The sequence below is a fragment of the Euleptes europaea genome, chromosome 9, assembly GCF_029931775.1.
Source record: "Euleptes europaea isolate rEulEur1 chromosome 9, rEulEur1.hap1, whole genome shotgun sequence".
NCBI classification, from domain to species: Eukaryota; Metazoa; Chordata; class Lepidosauria; order Squamata; family Sphaerodactylidae; genus Euleptes; species Euleptes europaea.
Genome location: NC_079320.1, coordinates 26,997,089 through 27,018,255, shown reverse-complemented (window position 1 = coordinate 27,018,255; position 21,167 = coordinate 26,997,089). Strand labels below are relative to the sequence as shown.

General features: G+C 44.0%; 1 protein-coding gene across 1 annotated transcript in view; it reads right to left on the bottom strand.

The window, feature by feature from the left end:
• Positions 1 to 21,167, bottom strand: part of ENPEP (glutamyl aminopeptidase) — a 77,915-nt gene that overhangs the window by 41,487 nt on the left and 15,261 nt on the right. The window contains exons 2-6 of the mRNA XM_056855316.1: positions 14,225 to 14,366; positions 11,271 to 11,402; positions 9,558 to 9,678; positions 2,202 to 2,356; positions 1,201 to 1,314 (exon numbers count right to left, since the gene is read on the bottom strand). Coding sequence (XP_056711294.1) covers positions 1,201 to 1,314; positions 2,202 to 2,356; positions 9,558 to 9,678; positions 11,271 to 11,402; positions 14,225 to 14,366 — 664 coding nt within the window. The remainder of the gene's footprint in view (positions 1 to 1,200; positions 1,315 to 2,201; positions 2,357 to 9,557; positions 9,679 to 11,270; positions 11,403 to 14,224; positions 14,367 to 21,167) is intronic.

Below are 21,167 nucleotides of genomic sequence, written 5' to 3'. Positions count from 1 at the left end.
CCAAAACCCTAGGCATAGTTTCTGCCGCCGTCACAGCCCACTCCACCGCCTCCTTCTCCAGCAGGCTGATCACATACCTGACCCGAGCTTCTTCCGAGGCAAAGGTCTCCCCCTGGTCCTTCATGAAGCCGGAGATTTGGAGTAAGAAATGGGACAACTGTGAGCTGGATCCGTCGAAAGATACCTTCAGGTCTCTGGCCGTAGGGCGTCTGGGCGTGAGAGCCTCCCCAACAACGAGCGGCCCTGTAGTGGGCCGCGAGTCCGTTTGGGGTTGTTGCACGGGCTGTCCAAGCCCCCTCACTGCCCCTAGAACAGCTGCCAGGTCCCGCTGCAAGGTGTCTAGCTGGGTCTGCAGGTCCCGGTTCTGCAGGACGAGCATCTGGTTCTGTCCGCGTATCAGAGTGGCCTCTTCTGCGGTGAGGATAGGGGTGTGAGCGAGCGTGGGCTCCTTCCACCCTTCCCCCTCTCCATACCAAGTGGCCAGCGGTCCTCGGTAGTAGTCGCCTCCTGGTTCTGACGCTGCTCTCTGCCGCTGCCCGGCTCCCGAGAGTCGGGGAGTCCACGTCAGCCTCCCAGGGACATCGGTAGGCCCGGGTGGGCGCTGCTCCGGGGTCGCTTCTCCCTGGCCAACCTCAATATCGGCGGGAGTCTGCCGAAGCTCCTCTCCCGCGTTGAGCGGCACCGAGGGTGGTACAGACATCCTAATACTACTTCTAACCCGAAAACAAAAAAGGTTGGGATTGTAACGTACTGTCAGATTCTAGGACTCGGTTGCCTCTCAGGAATCATCAACTTTACTCCAGACGTTTGCAGAGAGTTAAAGTAGAATTTATTTGAAAGGAAGAGTACAGTAATCTATGAAACACAACGTTACAATGGTGCAAAATCATTTGGAGGGCATTCTTATAGAGTACACAAGCTAGAAATGTTTACAAGTAAAAGCTTTGAAATGCAAAACATTAGAGGTTCCCCAACACCAAGAGAGAGAATTCACACCTTAAGATCAGAGCAGGATTACAATCAGGAAGTCACTTTGAAATGGAGATTTCTCGAGCCTTTGGCTGTTGCCCCTTCCTTCCTTTCTCTTTCCCACGGGAAGGAGAGGTGAAAAGAAAGTCACCTCGCTATCCAGGGTTCGATTGCATGCCCTCGCTGACAGTTAACCCAACAGCAAACTACACAGATCACATGGATATTTACCATTTGCCAATCGCTTTCTGCTGCATTTACACCTACAAACTCAAAGAAGCTGGCGAACCCTTCATTCAGCCACAAGTCATCCCACCAGTCCATGGTCACGATATTTCCAAACCACTATGATGGGAAGTATTAAAAAACAAACCAGTGTTAGTGAAGGGTAATAGCTTTATGGTGGCTTAGCAAAAATTCAGAGTATAGTATATAAGCAGGGTTTTACAAATATTTATTGCTGGGTTAAAATTAACATAAAGATCAGTTCCTTGTTTTGAATTTCTCTTGATGCTTCTTACGGCATAACTTTTGTTGTAAAAGTAAGCTGCATGCTGGAGAAGTGGATTCACACATAGAGTACAGAGGTAGGGTTTGGAGTCTCTACCCTATGTACTGCTATTGCTTTTTGAAACAGTTCAAAATGTTGTTTTACGCATTTGTAGTGCTTTTTCTCAAAACACACATCTCCATTTGCATGCTTAAAAACTTGCAAGTGCTAAAAGTAAGGTTCAGAATCATGACAGCAGCCCGTTTTCAGGGTAACCTCTGCAAATTGGCCATGTCGCTAGCAGACATCCCGGGGTTAACACAAAGACATTTCTCTGATTTTGCCAAAGTCAGTTGGGTGGTTAAAAGAGATTTCATATATTGAGTTTTCTCCCATTCTCTTGTGGATGGAGGAGGATCTGGGGAGAAGAGAACACACAAGCCCCCCCAAAAAACTCACTGAAATTTGCATCAGCAAAACCCGACAGGAAACTGAGGACCAGCTATAGCTTTGTGTTGAAATAGCCTCTTGCAGCAACCCTCTAAAAAGCTGATTCTCAATGTGAATGAGGCAACAATATTATCTCAGGGGTGTTTCAACACTTTGAAATCTTACCATTCGGCAACCTGAGAAGCAAAGAAAACTGCCCGAAATATGATTTATGAGACAAGCAACTGATTATTTTCATGAATGTAATATTGTCTTTTGGTGCTTTGATAATGAAATACTTTGCAAGCTGTACCTGATGTACCAGTTCATGGGCAACCACAGCAGCCACTCTTTGCTTGTTAGAAGCTGCAGATTCTTTGGGATCGTAAAGCAGATTTGTTTCTCTGTAAGTGATCAGTCCCCAGTTCTCCATGGCCCCAGTACCAAAATCAGGAATGGCTATTTTGTCTACATAGAAGAAAAAGAGATTCTTAACTTAAGCCCTGAAGCAAACCCCTCCTTTCTCTATCACCAGTCACAGAACTTCTGACCCAATTTTACATTCCCATTGTGGCACCACGGACGTAACATTGGGCACTTTCACAAAGGCTGAGTAACGCACTTTCTATCCACTTTCAATGCACTTTGCAGCTGGATTTTACTGTGCAAAATGGCAAAATCCACTTGCAAATGATCGTTGAAATGCATTGAAAGTGCATTGAAAGTGCATTATTTGGCACGTGTGAAAGCAACCTATGTCTTACGGGGATTTTGCTTTTAAGGGGTGAGAGCATGGATGTATGGTACTTGGGACATGCATCACCATGTTCTCAGGGAAATCCTTGTTTATGTGTGGCTCTGTGGCTCCATTTGTCTTTTTATCCAGTAAAGTATATTTAAGCACGTTTAACTGTACATGGGAATGTGGCCCATGGGAAGAGACAGGGAAGGAGAGTGTGTGTGAGAGAAGTAGGGACTGATCTAAAGAGAGGAAGATGAAATGGGGCAGGAGCACTGAAGGTCAGTTTGGTATGAGTGGTTACATTATTAGGTTAGGACTGGTGAGACCAGTATAAATTCCAACTCAGGCATGAAGCTCACAGGATGACTTTGGTCAAGCCAGCATTTTGCAAATTAATCTACCTCACAGGTTTTTGTAAGGGTGGAGGAAGGGAGAATTAATATTCTGATTCCTTAGAGGAAGACTGGAATAAAAATGGCGTTAGTAGATAGGAGGCCTTGTCTTGGCACTAGATTGCATTTTTCAGTGGCAGAATGGAACTTTCCTGCCTCCCTTCCACTGCTGACTACTGATCTCCACAAAATGCTGCTCCTAAGAGATAGGAGATGCTCAGGAATGACATGAGGTGGGTCTGCAGCGACAAGGTTTTTTTTTTTGCTTGACAAAGCCTCCACGTTTAGTTTTAAAAGAACTCAGGAAGGAAGGGGGAAGTCAATTGTTTTCAAGTATCACCCAAGTATCAACCATCAAAGTTTAGGAAATGCTAATGGCTCACACCTTGGCTGGGAGCTAACACTTAGCCTTGGGGATATGAGGGGCTGGATGGTATTTTCCTGGATTCTTTGACTCACAATGTGGTGGTGAAACAGAAGTGGTAAAATCCTGTGGCACAAAGGGAGAGGGTCCATTTTGGTGGGTTCATCCTGGCTGAATACATCAGGAGGAAAGAGCTCCATCTTGGTGGCTGCCATTGCTACATAGAGCTGAGAAAGTGCTGAAGAAAGACTGGAGAAAGACTCCAAAGTAATGGGAAGCTTGTAGAAAACTATAACTTCTGAGTTAAAGAGCCTGCCTTAGAATAAGATCAGCTAGGGTATGAACTGAGTGAGGGACAGGGGACCTGCTTGTTTAAAACTTTATTTTATTAAAAGTAAAAAGTCCACACACATACAGCAACAGATTGAGCAAGAAATACAAAATGCTATTACTAGTTTAAATGCTGACTAGTTGCTGTCCATACCATATAGACCCCCCCCCCAATAGTTTGCACACACCATTTATAACTAGCACAAGAGTAAGGGAAAGAGTCAGTTGCTAAATCACTATTTCCCTGGAGTATGCAAGTATGGTAAACAAGCCCTTTGATAACTAGTCACTGGGTTGTGGGAGACCTAGGAATTAGGCGGAGCCTAAGAACAACAATGGAGGAATGGAAGCTGGGAGTCCTGGCTCTAGGTAATTCCTAAAATGGCCAGTTGGTGGCAGTGTACCAAAGAAGAAGCGAGAGAGAAAATGCCTCCAAGAGCTGAGCGAGCTGGGAGAGCAGTTTGTCACCAGGTAGAGATGTTGGGAGATCTCTAAGTGCATAGATGCCTCAAAGGGCCTAATGGAACAGCTCGTGTGGGTCAGCAGGGCTGTTCCGCCACAGGGGGACTTAGCAGAAATTGCCAGTTTAATCTGGATCCAACCCCTTTTCTCCAAGTACACCAAAGAATTAGGTACATGTTTTTTCCATATACATGCAGGTTTGTTGCATCTGTCCTGAAGCTGCACAGAAAGGTTGGACTCGGTATAACGCAGCTTCATGTGTGAGAGAATGGGCAAGGTAGGCAGGAAATGGAGGAGGAGGGGCAAAGCAGCTGATCACCCATTCTCTGGAGAAGAGCTCGTAGGGAAAGAGAAGTTGAGTGTGAGGAAGGGATAGTTAGCAGGCCGGGTGTAGCTCCAATGGCTTTCCCTCCTTCACCACTAGCACCTTTGCCCAGTCAAAGTGGGGTGGGGAAGCAGGGAGAGGGTGGGTGAGGTGGTGGCTTGCAGTTGTGACTCCTGGTGTTCCTCCTCCTCTTCCTCCTCATAGTGGTGGCAGTTTCAGGGGCTTTGTCAGTGGTGTCTGAACAGATGCATACCTGTGCCAGCTACTAAAATCAGAATTCAGAGTAAGTCATCAAATGAGAGCAAAACGTTGTGTGAAATTACACTCTCTGGCTGGAAAAAAAATGCATATTTTGGCATAATGTTTCAAAAGTGTTATATTAGGGCTTGGACTTACAAGACCTTTGTGACTTTATGAGGCTCACTTGGACAGCTTGCTCTTCACAGTAAGGCTCATCCATTTGACAACAAACTCTGTATGTGTTTTTCTGTCTGTAAGCTTGGGCGGGAAGGGAGACGCACGAAGTCCAACAGAGAAGCACAGCATCGCTCAGACAGATGCACAGTTTTCAGCAGGCAGGGCGTCTTCCCCCCACTAGGGATACTCGTTGCCTTGTTGGTAATGCCAGACTAATCTCTACCATGTCTTCCTGTGATTAGGCTGTAGCAGGATTCTGTAAATGGGGCTAAGAAATATTTATTGGCATATTAAGTAAACTAAATCCCCATGTAATGAATGACATCTGCTTCTGCTCACCACAACGAGTAGGGTCATGTCTTCATGGCTGGCAATCAATACCAGCTTAAATGAGAATTATGGACTTTGGGCTCCTCTGAGAGGACTAACCGCACTGCTGCTTGGTCTAGCATAGAATTCAAACGGATTCAAAGATGGGCACAACCAAAGCATTCCTTAGTGGTTCAAACGTTTTGAAACCGCTGCTCTCTATTTAATTTTGGCCAGGATATTTTTACTTATTAATATTTACCATCTTATAATAACCTGCATGGTCTCCAAAGGTTCTGGCTGGCTTACTACATGTGTTGATTTCTGAAAAGCACTTATGATAGATGTAGGGCAGGATATGTCTAAATAAATACGTGCCAAGAATATAAATGGTTGCCTTACAGAGAAGGAGCAGGCACATGTGAGGAAGATCATGAATCTCCTGTGCATCTCCATTCATTTATTAGATATATATTGCAGGACCAATCTACCTCAATCTGTCTCAAGGCTGTTCAAGGAAGAGAGTCAAAGGGAGTCAACCTCGAGTCAATTTCACCAACTGAAACTGGGCCACTTTTTTTTAAAGAACACATCTTTCCTTCACTTTAAAAGCGGAGTGAGAAAACCAATTTTGATTATTTAAGCTGAGTAGCAGTTGAGGGGTTAATGCCCCTCCTGTTCCCCATCTGCCCCCAAGGCAAACTGAGGCAGTATGCAATTTATAGCCATTTCCTTGAGCCCTAAGCCAGACCATTCATTATTTACCTAGTTTAGCACCACCCACTGTGGCTTTATGTAGCACTTGCAGGCGTTCAAAGTGTTTTTCACATTCAATATTTTATAATCCTCACAACAATCCTGTAAAGTAGGGCAGTGTTTTCATCCACACACGGCAAGCCGTATAACAGAGGCTGGCTGAGCAGAGTTTAGGACGGTGCTGAGAGAATGCAGTGGCATGCTTAAGTTATTGAGTTGCTTATGTGAACCCTACTAAGCAGGGAGTTCATGGTCTTCTCCAACGTCAGTCTCTTTTTGCAGTATGCGTGCTGGTAGCTGCACCTATCTTGAAGCTGTACCTAATATCATGAGTGGTCTGAACCTCCAGGGCAACCGGCTGGCCTCTATGGAAAACAAAATGCCAGACTAGATAGACTGTTGGACTGATCCAGCAGGGCTTTTTGGTTCTTAACCTACCTAGAAAAATAATGTCTATATTGGGAACAGGAATTTGAATGGTGAATTTTGAAATGCTGAAAATGCTAGTAGTTATGGGGGTGAGCAGTGCTGGGAAGAAGAAGAAGAAGAAGAAGAAGAAGAAGAAGAGTTGTTTTTTATATGCCGACTTTCTCTACCACTTAAGGAAGAATCAAACCGGCTTACAATCACTTTCCCTTCCCCTCCCCACAACAGACACCCTGTGAGGTAGGTGGGGCTGAGAGAGCTCTAAGACTGTGTCTAGCCAGAGGTCACCTAGCTGGCTTCATGTGGAGGAGTGGGGAAACAAATCCAGTTCACCAGATTAGAGTCCGCCGTTCATGTGGAGGAGTGGGGAATCAAACCAGGTTCTCCAGATCAGAGTCCACAGCTCTAAACCACCGCTCTTAACCACTATACTATGCTATGCTGGCTCTCCAAAGGGGGAAGGAGGAGTCTGAGAGGGGAGAGGCTTACTAAAAACCAGCTGGTAAGACTGTGGCGATGTCCAGCTTCATGCAAGGGGCATCCTGCTTCATACTTCATTCAGCCTCTAGGGCACTGTACTACATCAGCTCTGACCAATTTAGTACGGCCTGAAGATAAAGTCCCTCCCAGTCCTCCTACAGGAGAGCTTTCCATAATGGTCCCCAGAGGGTGGATCTGGGTCCTTCTTCTCCGCTGAAGACATGGGGCCTTTCTGTGTTCTTAGTGATCTGTGGCACTTTTGACAGCTTGTTTTCGCCTGCCCTCTGTGGCAAACATTCGCAAGCACTTAATGTTTGTTTAATGCCAACATTACTCTGTGTTCCACAGCTGTACCAAAACATGAAGGTGACATCACTTCTGTCCTGTAGACTCATATGTAGACAAAAGAGAGATGCTGCAGAGTTCAGGGACTGAACAGTTGTGGCTTTTTTCACACGAGAGGCTAAGATCTATTGTGGAGGTGTCATTTGAAGGGCTTTTGAGCCTCTGTCCTGCAGTTGGTATGTACATGCAAATGATGGAAGGTTTTAATGGGGCACTTTCCAGATTTTAACATCAATTAGTGACGCTGCAGGGCATTATAGCTATAACTGCATTTCAGCCTGCCTTCATTTTGTTGTATCACCGGTGAATAGGTGTGTTCTCTCTGAAGCATATTTTCCCACCCATTGGTTTTTAAATATATGGCCGTACACATTTGGGAATGTCTTTTGGCCCATTTTAACTTCTCCTCCATCCCACTGTGAACAGCCCTGGCAAGTGATTCCCTTACCCAGTTCTTTCCCCTTTCCTGTGACCATGACCTGATGCCACTTGGCCCCTCCCTCCCTCTTCAAAACCCCATTGAAACCAACATGTTCCCTTATCTTGTATCTTATCAGTTTGTAAACATTAAATCGCTACTATGTGCCCAAGCACTGGTGACTGGTGCAAGTAAACCCGTCCTTTTGGAGGAAAAGAACCCTCCACCATGAAACTGACAAGCTTCCCTCTTGATCTTGTCAATTTCCCCAGAGACCAAAGCCTTGCATTAGTGATACTGACAGGACTGTCTCCAGCCTGATTGGGTTGGAGTACAGTACCTAAGTTTCTATTCCTAAAGATGCCTGTCTCGTAGCAGGAATATAAAAACGAATAGCCTTTGCTTCATTTCCAGATTTATGAACTATCTACATTGCTACAATCCATGCCAGATGAAGTGTTCAAATTGTGTTAGAGGTACCTATATGTTTCTTTTTTTTTTTTTCACGAGTTCGCCGCCGGACTTGCAGCTATCCTGCAGCTGGATATACCGTGACAACTGGTGTGTAAAAAGTATAGGTGGGCCTGATTCTGATTGGGGCAGTGGTGTGGGGGAGGAGGAGGGACTCCTGCCTTTCCTCTGTATGGTTTTTGGCAACCAAAACAACCCAAGGATTGCAGGGCTAGGCGTTATTCACACCACCAGGAGGCTCCACGTGGGCACTTGCAGCCTTCCAATGGTGCAAATAATGCCCGCCCCACAGTCCCTAGGTACTTTTGGATACTGAAAATGGCAAGGGGGAGTCCCTCAAACCCCCCCCCCCCATACTACAGTCTGGATCAGAATCGGGCCCACCTGTACTTTTTACACATGAGTTGCCACAGGACTAAAAGCTGCAGTATGGCTGTAAGTCCCCGGAGGAGGAGGAGAGTTGGTTTTTATATGCCAACTTTCTCTACCACTTAAGGAAGAATCAAACCGACAAACAATCACCTTCCCTTCCCCTCCCCACAGCAGACACCCTGTGAGGTAGGTAGGGCTGAGAGAGCTCTAAGAGAACTCCGACTAGCCCAAGGTCACCCAGCTGGCTTCATGTGTAGGAGTGGGGAAACAAATCCAGTTCCCCAGATTAGCGTCCACAGCTCATGTGGAGGAGTGGGGAATCAAACCCGGTTCTCCAGATCAGACTCCACTGCTCTAAACCACCACTCTCAACCACTACACCACACTGAACTTCACAGAACTTGCAAAAAAAAGTAACTGATAGTTTGAGCCCTGAGTCCCACCACCCTTAGATCTTTGATGGATTTGGTCTAGACCTTCCTGCGACTGGAATCTGTTTACAAGATACAGTCTGCTGCATCTTGTTGTGTTTAGCTTTCTCTCATTTGCTCATGTCACCAAGACTCCCCATGATTTACAGCCTGGACACATTGCATTAGTTGTGCTAGTATCAGCATTTAAATTCAGCTGCTAGAACTAAGGGAGTGAAGCATCTTAATTGTGAATGAAGTATGCCTACATCCTACACACATCCCTAGCTCAGTGGTGGGACTCATAACTCAGCGGTACAAAACATTATTTCTATGTAGAAGGCCCCAGGTTCTGTGTCTGTTTTAAAAGATTTCAGGTAACTGTATTGAGGCAGATCTTTTCCAGAGATCCTAGTGAGCCACCATGACCCTGCATCTACACATTGTTAGTTACTGCATTATCATTTGCAACTGGATTTCCTTGTCCACATAGATAAATCCACTTGCAAATTATTGCTATATTGCAAGATTATATTACAATATTCAGTGATGTGCGGATGCTGCCTAAGTCAGGCAATTAACTAAACAAATCAGGAATAGAAATTTTGGCAGTAAATTAACGAAAGAGATATATTAACAGTAATAATTACCTAGTTTGGGAAGAGAATAATTCATATCGAAATAGTCTTCGAAGAAATCAAATATAATTTTAGTCGCATTTGCTGCATATTCTGCTGTGTGTATTTGCTGCGGCTGTGCATAAACTCGGAGCTGAAAACCAAAACAGAGACATTGGTGGACATTTCCAGTCATACTGAGTGGGTGGGATCCAACCAGCTTTTTTGCTGGTGAAAAAGGGATCCCCTTTGATCTGTCAAGAGGACTGTGTTGGGGAATGGTGGCATCTGCATGAACAAAAGCCATAGGCATCAGAAGCTGTATGACTGGGTGACAGGGTGAGACTGGCAATCAAGTTGGCTGGATCCAAACCAGTATTTATTTAACACCAGGGTACTTAGGGGCAATTCTCAAGCACCTTCTAAAGCCACTTATTATTAATGAGAAGCAAAGGCATTGATGGATATGAAGCTTTCTAAATGTAGCTAAAGTAGTTTTAGGACTATGGCAGCAGAAAGTTGATAGGTTTATTCACATAATTTTGAATCAGGAAGGATTTACTTAGGCTGCAGATACATCTTTAAAATATAGCACCATCATAGCTCTCAATACAAGAAAACTGATCTCTCTCTCTCTCTCTCTCTCTCTCTCTCATAAAGTTGTACTTAAGTGGGTTTCTTTAAATCTAATATGAATAGGCAAACATCCTGAAAAACATTCCACATCAAACTTTGCACAGGAGTATTTTGTGGAGAGTTTTTGAGAGCAAAGGTGCTGGATGCAATCAAGAAGGATAGCAATGAATCACCAGTATGCTCTGCTGAAAAGTTCTCAGGACCTAGTCAGGTCCAGGAAATCAGTTATTTTGTTCTTTGCATTTCATAACTAGCATCCCAAGAGGAATTGTGGGAGGATAGGAACAATTTGGAAACTCCACCCTACCTCCCAACATCTCTCTCCTTCTCTCTCTCCAGGATCAAACGTTTGTTTCTTCAGCCTTGAAAAGCTACTCCAAGGGGAGGGGCGGGGAGAAAGAGAGAGAGATGGCTTTATGACTGGCATAAAGGTAGCCAATAAGTAGGGTTGCCAGGTCCCTCTTCGCCACCGGCGGGAGGTTTTAGGGGCGGAGCCTGAGGAGGGCGGGGTTTGGGGAGGGACTTCAATACCAAAGAGTCCAATTGCCAAAGTGGCCATTTTCTCCAGGTGAACTGATCTCTATCGGCTGGAGATCAGTTGTAATAGTAGAAGATTTCTGGCTAGTACCTGGAGGCTGGCAACCCTACCAATAAGAGCTGTGCTCAGCCCCTTTGGCTACCAACCAAAGTTTCCCATGAGCTTGATCTGAGGGGGGAATATTTTACATTTGCTCAAAACAGCATCCAGACTACTAAAATGAAGTATGAATGTGTGCTAACTTAAATCCCATTGTTTTCAAAGTAATCTATTAATCTTCAAAGTAATTCGTTTAGTAATGGTTTAAGGTGGCTTACAATACTATCACTAAAACAGATCCATATAAAAGTGATTTAGCCATACTGAGGCAAGCACAGTTAACATATTGCCAAGGATATCATTTTGAAGGAGAAGACCTTTCTAAACTAGGTTTAGATTATTCTACAAAACACCAATACCAGCAAAAACCTAAGCCATTTAATGAAAATAGCTCTTTTGTTTTCATTTTGCAAAGCAAAAAAATTCATAGCAATCAGTTGCAGAAATGTATTAAAAGTGATCCTGATACTTACAGGAATTCCTCTTTTTGAAGTTCTTTCTATGTAGTCAAACTGGTGCACAGCCCAGCACACCAAGTAAGTGCTCATTTTAACAGATTCTTGGAATGTTGTCCGATTCAAACTGTTACCCAATGATACTGTTTGCTAAAGAAGATATGGACAAATCAAAATAATTATCAATGGTGCACCATTTACAAGAAAACTCCGGCTATAGTTGTGTGCTATAGAAAGAATTCTCTTTTCATTATTTCTATGTGTTTTTCATGGCATGGCATGGAAGTTGTTGTTGTTGTTTTTGCTACACTTGTGCAATGTGTTTTTTCTTTGTGGTGCTCTCAGAATAGATTTTCCAGTTTCAAATTTTGAGTTTAGAAAGGGGACCAAACACATGTGGATTACATTCAACTGTCTCCTTCTATAAACCTACAAGCTATGAATATATAATACGTAGTGTGGAAGGATAACTCTACTGTCATGGACTATATTTTTTTAGTTCTGAGGAAAGAATGGGTATAAGGTTTCTTATGCAGCATTTATTGTTGTAGTGAAATTAGCTAGTGCAGTTGAGATTGAATCCTCTGTTTGCTGATTGATAAATGGCTATATAATGAGGCTTTCATGCCAGACTGTTTACCAGTGTAATTTTGCTCATAATATTTTCCATTCTTATTTTGTAGGGGGTGGCTTTTTAAAAATAAATAGCTGAAAACAAGGACCACAAGCTTACTGCATCTAAAAGCCATCGCAGCTTCTGCTTCTCACAATACATACATGTGTAGGTATAAGTTATTAAATTAGAATTTCAGATATTTATGATGAGTTAACATTCTGTACCTGTGCACATATCCTTTCTATCCACCTTCTTTGGAAATATTATAAACTCACTTGTTTGCCACTACCAAAATGCATAATGGAAAACAAACCTGTCCAGTGCATACTATATAATCTAGTATATTTGTGATCCTCATAAAATACAAACACTTTGGAAGTTCCATGGATTTCCTGAAGTGAGTGATATCATCCACTGGTTTGTCATGATTGTTCAGAAATCATTACATGTTGATCTCATCCATCCCCCAATGAACTCTGAGAAATATACATGACTCTCTCTTACTTGTTTTATTCTTGGAACGACTCTATGGGGTAGGTTAGGCTAAGAGAGTGTGACTGTCCAAAGGTGACCTAGGGAGGTCTGTGGCGGGGTGAGGATTTGAACCCATGCTTCTCAGCTCTTGGTCCAACATTCCAACTACTCCACTATCCTGGTTTTCATTTAAACTGCCACTGGTAACATGTAAGCCTATGTAAAGTGCCGTTTCAGCTGGCACATGGATTCCTGGATAGTATTTCATCACACGCTCCATACTAGTGGTCAGCTGTGGTTACATTTTTTTTTAAGTCTAGACTGTTACCCTTCTTTGGACAATGTTGGGGAAATGTGGTAAGAATGTCTGCAGATGTATTGTTGAAGTGATTGTGGTAACCATTGTATAGAGGACCATACTGTGAGTATTCACCACAAAGTAAAGTGGTGACAGATCTGTGGAACCTTGGCCAATCCAAATTATTCAGTGCATAGTTGTGTGCACTTAAACCCCATTGAAATAAATGTGAAATACCTATGCACTGGATTGTGGCTATGTACACTATGGCACCTCTCCCCATATACAGTAAATAGGACACCAGCAGGAATAGAAAATATACAGATAAGGTATGATTTTGTGCACTGAATTTCTTTTATCTTCTTTAGCACTAATACTGAGTTTCTTGAACTCTGCACTGAACTGATGTTTATGTGAGCCTTGGGAAATAATATCTCTAGCCAGCAGTTTGGGTGGCTAAAATTAGGTTTTTTTTAATTATGCACTTAACTGAAAAATTTGAAAACCATTCATTCCAAGTTGTGTGGCTTTGACGCTCAATTAGGCTATTCATCGGACATTCTTATGGCTGAGATCCATATGATGTTTTCCCCAATGCAAATCCTTGAGGCAGAGAACTGATGCCAATGACTTCCCTAGAAGACTTTGAATCTGCAATGGAGCTGCTAAAAATAGCCCCTTTTGAACCATGAACTTTGTTGGGATTTGACAAACACCCTCATCCATGAGCTGGCAAACAGGAATATATTGCATAATGGCAACATTTTTGCTCTTAGTGACCATTAAGTTTGTTGCTCTGATTAAATCCATGTGCTTAAGAGTATTCCTTTGAAATGTGGTATTGGAAGAGAGTGTTATGGATACTGTGGACTGCCCAAAAACAAATAAGTGGGTTCTAGATCATATCAAGCCTGAACTCTCCCTAGAAGCTAAAATGACTAAACTGAGGCTATCATACTTTGGTCTCATTATGAGAAGACAAGAGTCACTGGAAAAGACAATAATGCTAGGAAAAGTTGTTGGCAGTAGGAAAAGAGGACGACCCAACATGAGATGGATTGACTCAATAGAGGAAGCCATGGCCCTCAGTTTGCAAGACCTGAGCAAGACAGTTAATGACAGGACATTTTGGAGGACATTGATTGATAGGGTCACCATGAGTCAGAAGCAACTTGATAGCACTTAACATACACACACAAGAGTATTCTTAGAGGATTCCCATTAAAGTGTTTGGGGGCATTAAAGGACTGGTCCAAAGCAAGTGATTCACTGATCACTGTGTCCAGCAATGGGACCCAGCCTGGACTTGCCGGGCCAACTCACTTCGGCTGAGACAAACCATACACAACTTGCAGCTGCAGCAGCCCAGCCAGGATGTGCCCAAAACAGGTGGGACAGGGTTGCAGACTCTCGGTTAAGCAATTGAGTATGACAGCCAGGGGGAGCCAGTCATCGAGCCCTGCCTGGGGAATGGGGCAACCCAGGAGGCAGCTGCATCTCAGAGAGGGCTCCAGAACAACTGCCACCAGGTTGCATTTATCTTAGACACAACGACGCAGACAGAAATTATAAGATTGCACATACCGCCACTGGCATGTTTGACAGAGCTTGATATGTGTCTTCGTGGATTATGGATATCTTGTAAGTTGCCTTTTTGTTAGGTTCATCAAAGCAAGGAAATGATTTCCGTGCATCTGTGGGCTCGTGGTCAGTAGCTGCTATGCTCCTTTTGGAACAAAGGGAAGGTTGTTGCGTCAAGCAATAGTTTTCAGAGATATGACAAAATATTAGAATACAATTAGACCACGTGAACATGATAAAGTAAATGCTTCAACTGAAATAAATAAAATGAAGGGAGAATCCTGTTCATAAGAGTGATGTGCACAATCTAAAGGGAACATTTGCAAAATAGGTATTAAAGGGTAATATTTCCAAAGCAAAGACAGGACCAGCCAACGCAACTGACACCCTTCAAACTGAACAAAGTCCAGCAGTCTTGTGCTGGATCTTACCAAGTGCTTGCGAACCCCCCTGTTGTTGTTGTTGTTTTCAGCTGCAGGCAGGCAGGCAGGCAGGAGAAGGAGGAGGAGAAGAAGAAGAAGAAGAGGAAGAAGAAGAAGAAGAGTTGGTTTTTATATGCTGAGTTTCTCTACCACTTAAGGAAGAATCAAACCTGTTTACAATGACCTTCCCCTCCCCAGAACGGACGCCCTGTGAGGTAGGTGGGGCTTAGAGAGCTCTAAGAGAGCTGTGACTAGCCCAAAGTCACCCAGCTGACTTCACATGTAGGAATGGAGAAACCAACCCCGTTCACCAGATTAGCATCCACCACTCATGTGGAGGAGTGAGGAATCAAACCCGGCTCTCCAGATCAGAGTCCACTGCTTCAAACCACCACTCTTAACCACTATACCATACTGGCTCTCAGGTGGTCTGAGCTTGGATTGGTGCATAACCAACTGGGTAGTCCTCAATAACATAATAATGAGAGATGATTCAGAAATGTGCTGACTGAATAGATGGATCCCCAACACCAGTTCACACTATTACATTAGCTTGTTGAGAATACGAATTTGGATCCATGCAGAATTCGATGTATATGTTAATAGTAACGTGAGTACTTTGCAACCTCACATGAGGCTGCCTTATACTGAATCAGGCCCTTGATCTGTCAAGATCAGTATTGTCTCCTCAGACTGGCAGTGGCTCTCCAAGGTCTTAGATCTTTCAGCTCACCTATGGTTGGATGCTTTTAACTGGATTGGGCCAGGGACCTTCCGCACATCAAGCAGATGCTTTGCCGGTTAGCCACAGCCTGTCCTCAAGCTCAGGCATGCTCCCAATTTGCTATTTACCCCATGAACTCATTTTGAGCAACTTTGTGGTGGCATGATAAATGTGGATAGAGCTACATTGCAAGTATATGTGCTAAAGTCATTTTTTAGCTGCTTCAACACATGCACAATTCTATTCAATTAATATTCACAGCATGACAACTTGGTCACGTGACCTGACCTTGTTCAATAACCAGATGAATCCCTGATACTTGGGCCTACCTTGCACTCTTTGCAGGACCTGATATGAAGGCCACAAGTATATAATGTATGTTTTTTATAGGTGATGGATGGCTTTAAGCATATGTCAAAAGCGAAGATAAAAACTGCACATTCATAACAGAGACATTCATCATTCTCCGATCATTTTGCACACCTGCCTTTCATTGATATTATATTCTGCTCCATGAATACTCTGGCATGGTTTGGAATATTGATAGGAAACAGTGAAAAATATGGTATGGAAGTACACTGAGGGTATCTACCTTAACAGCTGGTACCTGAATATTTCACCTGCACTGGAAATAAATGACTAAGGAAAACAATGTCATTAAACTTGTCATTTGTTCACATTAAAATATCTGCTTCCTAAATCGAATTAAACTCTTCATATCAACTCAGCAGCCTGTGATGGAGCATGCTTGCTTTCTGATTGATGGGAAAGCAGATCCAAGCTGTCTCTTCAATTAATTTAATATGCTGGCTGTTTCCCAAGCCCATGTCTGCAAATACCTTGAGTTATGTAAAAGTAGTCATTTTTTGAAAAGAAGCAAAAAGTAATTAAATAGTGCATATCATAGCCGGTAGCATTCCTGAAGATGTATAAGTTATCTGGATAGCTAAATAGTCAGTGCTCCGGTGTCCTTGACTTTTTCCTACGGTGCTTAAATGTTTTGCTGATCATAAAGAACTGGTAGTGGCATCTAGAAATCTGATTGAGGAGATATAAATAAGCTTTTTTAACTGTTTAGTAATGAGATGCCAAGCAAGTGGTGTGAATGTGTAAGGAAATGTGGACATAAAGTTGAATGAGAATGAATAGATGAGTATCAGTTATAGCTTCCTTTCCCAGGTGGCATTGATCTCAAACTACTCCCTTATCTTCACCCCTTGGGAGTCTTCATTTCTATCCACTGTTTTGTCTAAACCATTTTATCAGTTCTTCCATTCTCTCTTCCCTTCAGCTCTACTCAGCTGCAGTCTATCCTTGTTTCTATGTTAGCATAATAATTAGTTTTTATTTACCGTATATACTCGCGTATAAGCCGAGTTTTTCAGCCCAAAAAAAGGGCTGAAAAAGCCGGCCTCGGCTTATACGCGGGTCAATACGGTAGAGGGGGGGAGGGAGGAGGGAGGAGGGAGGGGGGAACTTACCGCCGCCATCTTTTCTCTGCCGGGAGAGGCTTCCAGAGGCCCTCTGCGGCCGCGGGGAGGGTGCTCGGCCGCCCCCGCCGCCTTCTCCTGGCCGGGAGAGGCCTCTAGAGGCCCTCTGCGGCCGCGGGGAGGGCGCTCAGCCACCCCCGCCGCCTTCTCTCGGCCGGGAGAGGCCTCTAGAGGCCCTCTGCGGCCGCGGGGAGGGCACTCCGCCGCCTTTTCTCGCCGCCTTTTCTCGGCGGGGAGCAGCCTCCAGAGGCCCCCTGCGGCCGCCCCCGCCAGGCCGCACCACTTCCCGCCGCCAGGAGCGGCCTGGGGGGGGGCTCCTGCAGCTGCAGGAAGGCCACCCCCACCGGATCCGCCGCTTCCCACCGCCAGGAGCCCAGAAGGTAAGTCTGCGGGGGGGGAGGGGTTATAAGCAGACCCTTGGCTTATACACGGGTGCCTAATTTTTCCCCATTTTGGGGGAGAAATTAGGCACCTCGGCTTATACGCGGGTCGGCTTATACACGGGTATATACGGTAATTATACACTGCTTTTCTCCCCAATGGGAACCTAAAGCAGCTTACAATATCGTTCTCCCCTTCTCGCAACAATCACCTCAGTTAGGCTGACGGAGAATGACTAGCCCAAGATCACCCAGCAACCTCCCTTGGCAGAATATTGATTTGACTTGGTTCTTCCAGATCCTTATTCTTAATTATTTTAAAATTTTATATCCTGCTTTTTTCCCTAATGGTACCCAAAGTGGCTTATCACATTATTCTCTTCTCCATTTTATCCTCATCAGGGGTGGTCTTAGTATTTCTGCGGCACGGGCAAGGGGTTGCCCTCAGTCCATGGGAGGCAGGTAAAAGTGGCTGACATTATGGAACCAGCTGCCCAGGCCCTGAATGGGTAGGGTTGCCAGGTCCCTCTTTGCCACCGGCAGGAGGTTTTTGGGGTGGAACCTGAGGAAGGTGGGGTTTGGGGAGGGGAGGGACTTCAATGCCATAGAGTCCAATTGCCAAAGCGGCCATTTTCTCCAGGTGAACTGATCTGTATCAGCTGGAGACCAGTTGTAACAGCAGATCTCCAGCTAGTACCTGGAGGTTGGCAACTATGAATGGGGCAGGCACAAGCAGCAGGAACCTGCTCTTCTTATACATGCTTTCTTCTCTCTGCCAAGGCAAATGGGGCCATGGGTGGTCAGGGGTTCCCAGGACAGTCACCCCAGTTTCCCATTGGCTAAGACTGCCCCTGATCCTCACAACAACAATCACACACAGTACTTCCGCATGAAACAGAACAAGTTATTTAGCCCGAGCATGGCGTTAAGCATGTCAATACTTGACCTGTAGTGTGAGATGTGTGGTTACTAGGTATGCAAATAGGTTTGCCCCTGCAAATCAGGGGACTTAGAAACTATTGAGCATGTCCACCTGAACTGCAATTTTTATATGTTACCCCGTTCGAAGTTTATTGAGCCCCTCTTATCGAGTATGGGACCTGACAGGACAGGAGAAAGGATTGAGGCGCTCCTACAAGGGGACAATCCTTCAATCACTCTTCAGGTTGCGAAATTTTGCATGGCAGATATGAAAATTCGACGCCATAGAACAGTCTCTTAGCCCAATTGACAGATGTGTCTCGGTTGTAATTTTTTACTTTTAAGTGTTATAAGACTCGAACTGTAATTTTTTTGCTTGTAAGAGTATTTTAGTCCATGTTTCCTGTTATATCTTGTTTTATCTGGCTAAGGGACGCAAATAAATTATCTATCTATCAAATAGGTTTGAAAATAGGATGAGGATTGGACTATTTGTTGATCATGTCATAAAGTACTCATGACTCCCTGAAGAAGGAGAAACCAGTGCAATTCCCTTCCTACTGTGAAGGGGCCTTCAGGAGGCACTTCCTCAGAGAAAATGTTTCAATCTCCTCAAAGAGGCTTCCTATTACCTCCTTATTTATTTCTTTAGAAAATATTTATGTCACCTATCCCAGCCTGCTCTAGGCTTACAACAATAAAACAAAACCAAGTGTACTATAAAAGCTAATCTTAATAAGAACATAATGAAACAACCCAAGTCAATAATAAAAAAACCCACATCAATTAAAAGCATCATTATAAGCAAGCCAAGGACTAAAAGCACAAAAAAATGGATCAGTCTCCATACGGATAAAAGACTCCTCAGGCTAGGAGCAGAACATAAACAGCTGAAAAAGACAAAATCCTTAGTTAAAAAAATAGAAGGGAAGAAGAAGAAGATTATGATGATGATGATGATGATGATGAAGAGTTGGTTTTCATACCCTGCTTTTCTCTACCTTCAAGGAGTTTCAAACCCGCTTATAATCGCCTTCCCCCACCCCACAACAGGTACCTTGTGAGGTAGGTGGGGCTGAGAGGTTCTGACAGAACTGTGACTAGCCCAAGGCCACCCAGAAGGCTTCATGTGGAGGAGTGGAGAAACCAACCTGGTTCACCAGATTAGAGTCCATTGCTCATGTGGAGGAGTGGGGAATCAAACCCGGTTCTCCAAATTAGAGTCCGCCACTGTTAACCACTAAACCACGCTGGCTCTCTGGGTACAGGGAAATACTTAGGCATTTGAAAAAAAATGTTTGCTTTGGAGAGTAGACTCTATGTGTTTATATCCTGCTGAGGTTCCTTCCCTTTCAAAACCCTGCCTTCCCCAGGTTCCACCTCCAAATCTCCAGGAATTTTCCAATCCAGAGTTAACAATTCTGCTTCTCAGTTACCAGATGATATTGCTCCTGTCCAGATCAGCAAAGCAATTCAAGAGGAAAATGTTGAAAGACAAGGAGATTTGTGTGAAATTATTATGCAATAGGCTTGTACAACTTGGGATCTGCCAGTCAGCCACTGCCAACCAGACATGTAAAGTGGTTTACCAGAGGCTCAATAACGGCCCTGTTTTTCCTGCCTACCAGGAACTGTAAAAATAGGAGTACTGTTAAGCACTTGGCAAGCTACAGTACATGGGCGTGGGTTGTGTTTGTTTGGTTAATCATAGGTTGTGCAGGCCAGTTGTAAAAGATGCTAAAAAATGTCTCATCTTCACAAACAAAACAGATAGAATATAACCTTTTATGAACAATTAGGAAATATGAAAAGCAACTTGATACATGGGTACTTAAGTTACTTAACAAAAATATATCTACGCCACTTGTATCCCACACTTCCATCAAGGAGCTCAGTACATGGTTTCTCCTTTCTCTATTTTATCCTCACAACTATCCTGTGAGTAGGGTTGCCAGCTCCGGGTTGTGAAATACCTGGAGATTTTTGGGGTGGAGCCTGAAAAGGGCAGGGTTTGGGAAGGGGAAGGACTTCAGTGGTGTATTATGCCATAAAGTCCACCTTCCAAAGTGGCCATTTTCTCCAGGTGAACTGATCTCTGTCGCCTAGAGATCAGTATTAATAGTGGGAGATCTCCAGCCACCACCTGGAAGTTGGCAAGCCCACCTGTTATTCCTTTCCTGGGTTCATCTCAGAAGTCAGCAGATAGTGTCTGGGAGCTCCATGCTTCAAACTCAAGTCGTAGACATGTAGGAATTCAGATTTACATTGTATGCATGGGGAGGGTACTTAAGCCTTCCCCAAAATGTGATTTTCCCAAGCTGAAATGGCTCAGGGAGCTCCTATTTGTCGGGGGGTGGGGGCGGGGAATGTAAGCTTCGACTAATGAACTTCACATGGACTATAGGTAAGTTTGCCCAATGGGCAAACAACAGCTCCCCAAGGTAGATCAGGTTGGGAAAATGGTCTGGGAAGAAATCTTAACTCTTTATGGTCCTAATCTGAATTGCACCCTTGTATGCATGGGACATACAGATCTCTGAGATCATGTTTGTCATCCCAACCTGAGGATGAATCAAGGAAAAGTATAACATGTTGCTTGGCCCTGGCACAGAGTCACTGAACCAAGGCCTCCTGGTGAACTTCTTGGCTGGGAATTAACTTGAACCACATCTCTCCAGACCTATTTCATGTCTCTAACTACTAAAACACACTGTCTGCCAGTGTGGAAAAACAAGAGTACAAAGCAAAAGTATTTGAGGGGAAACAAGGAGTTGCTGACAAACACATGCCAAATACAGGAAGAGTGCAAGAAAAAAAGTAATTCTGTCCAGCAAAAAAGACCAATAAAAACAAAAGATCTGTGGTAGGATATACTGGGATACCGAAAAAAGGTATAAAATGCTATATTCAACAAGCAATATGAAAGTTGAGAAGATTAACTAAATTCACTACCTGTTCAGAAAATATTGGATGAACCAGAGCCGGATTTAGGTTTGATGAGGCCCTAAG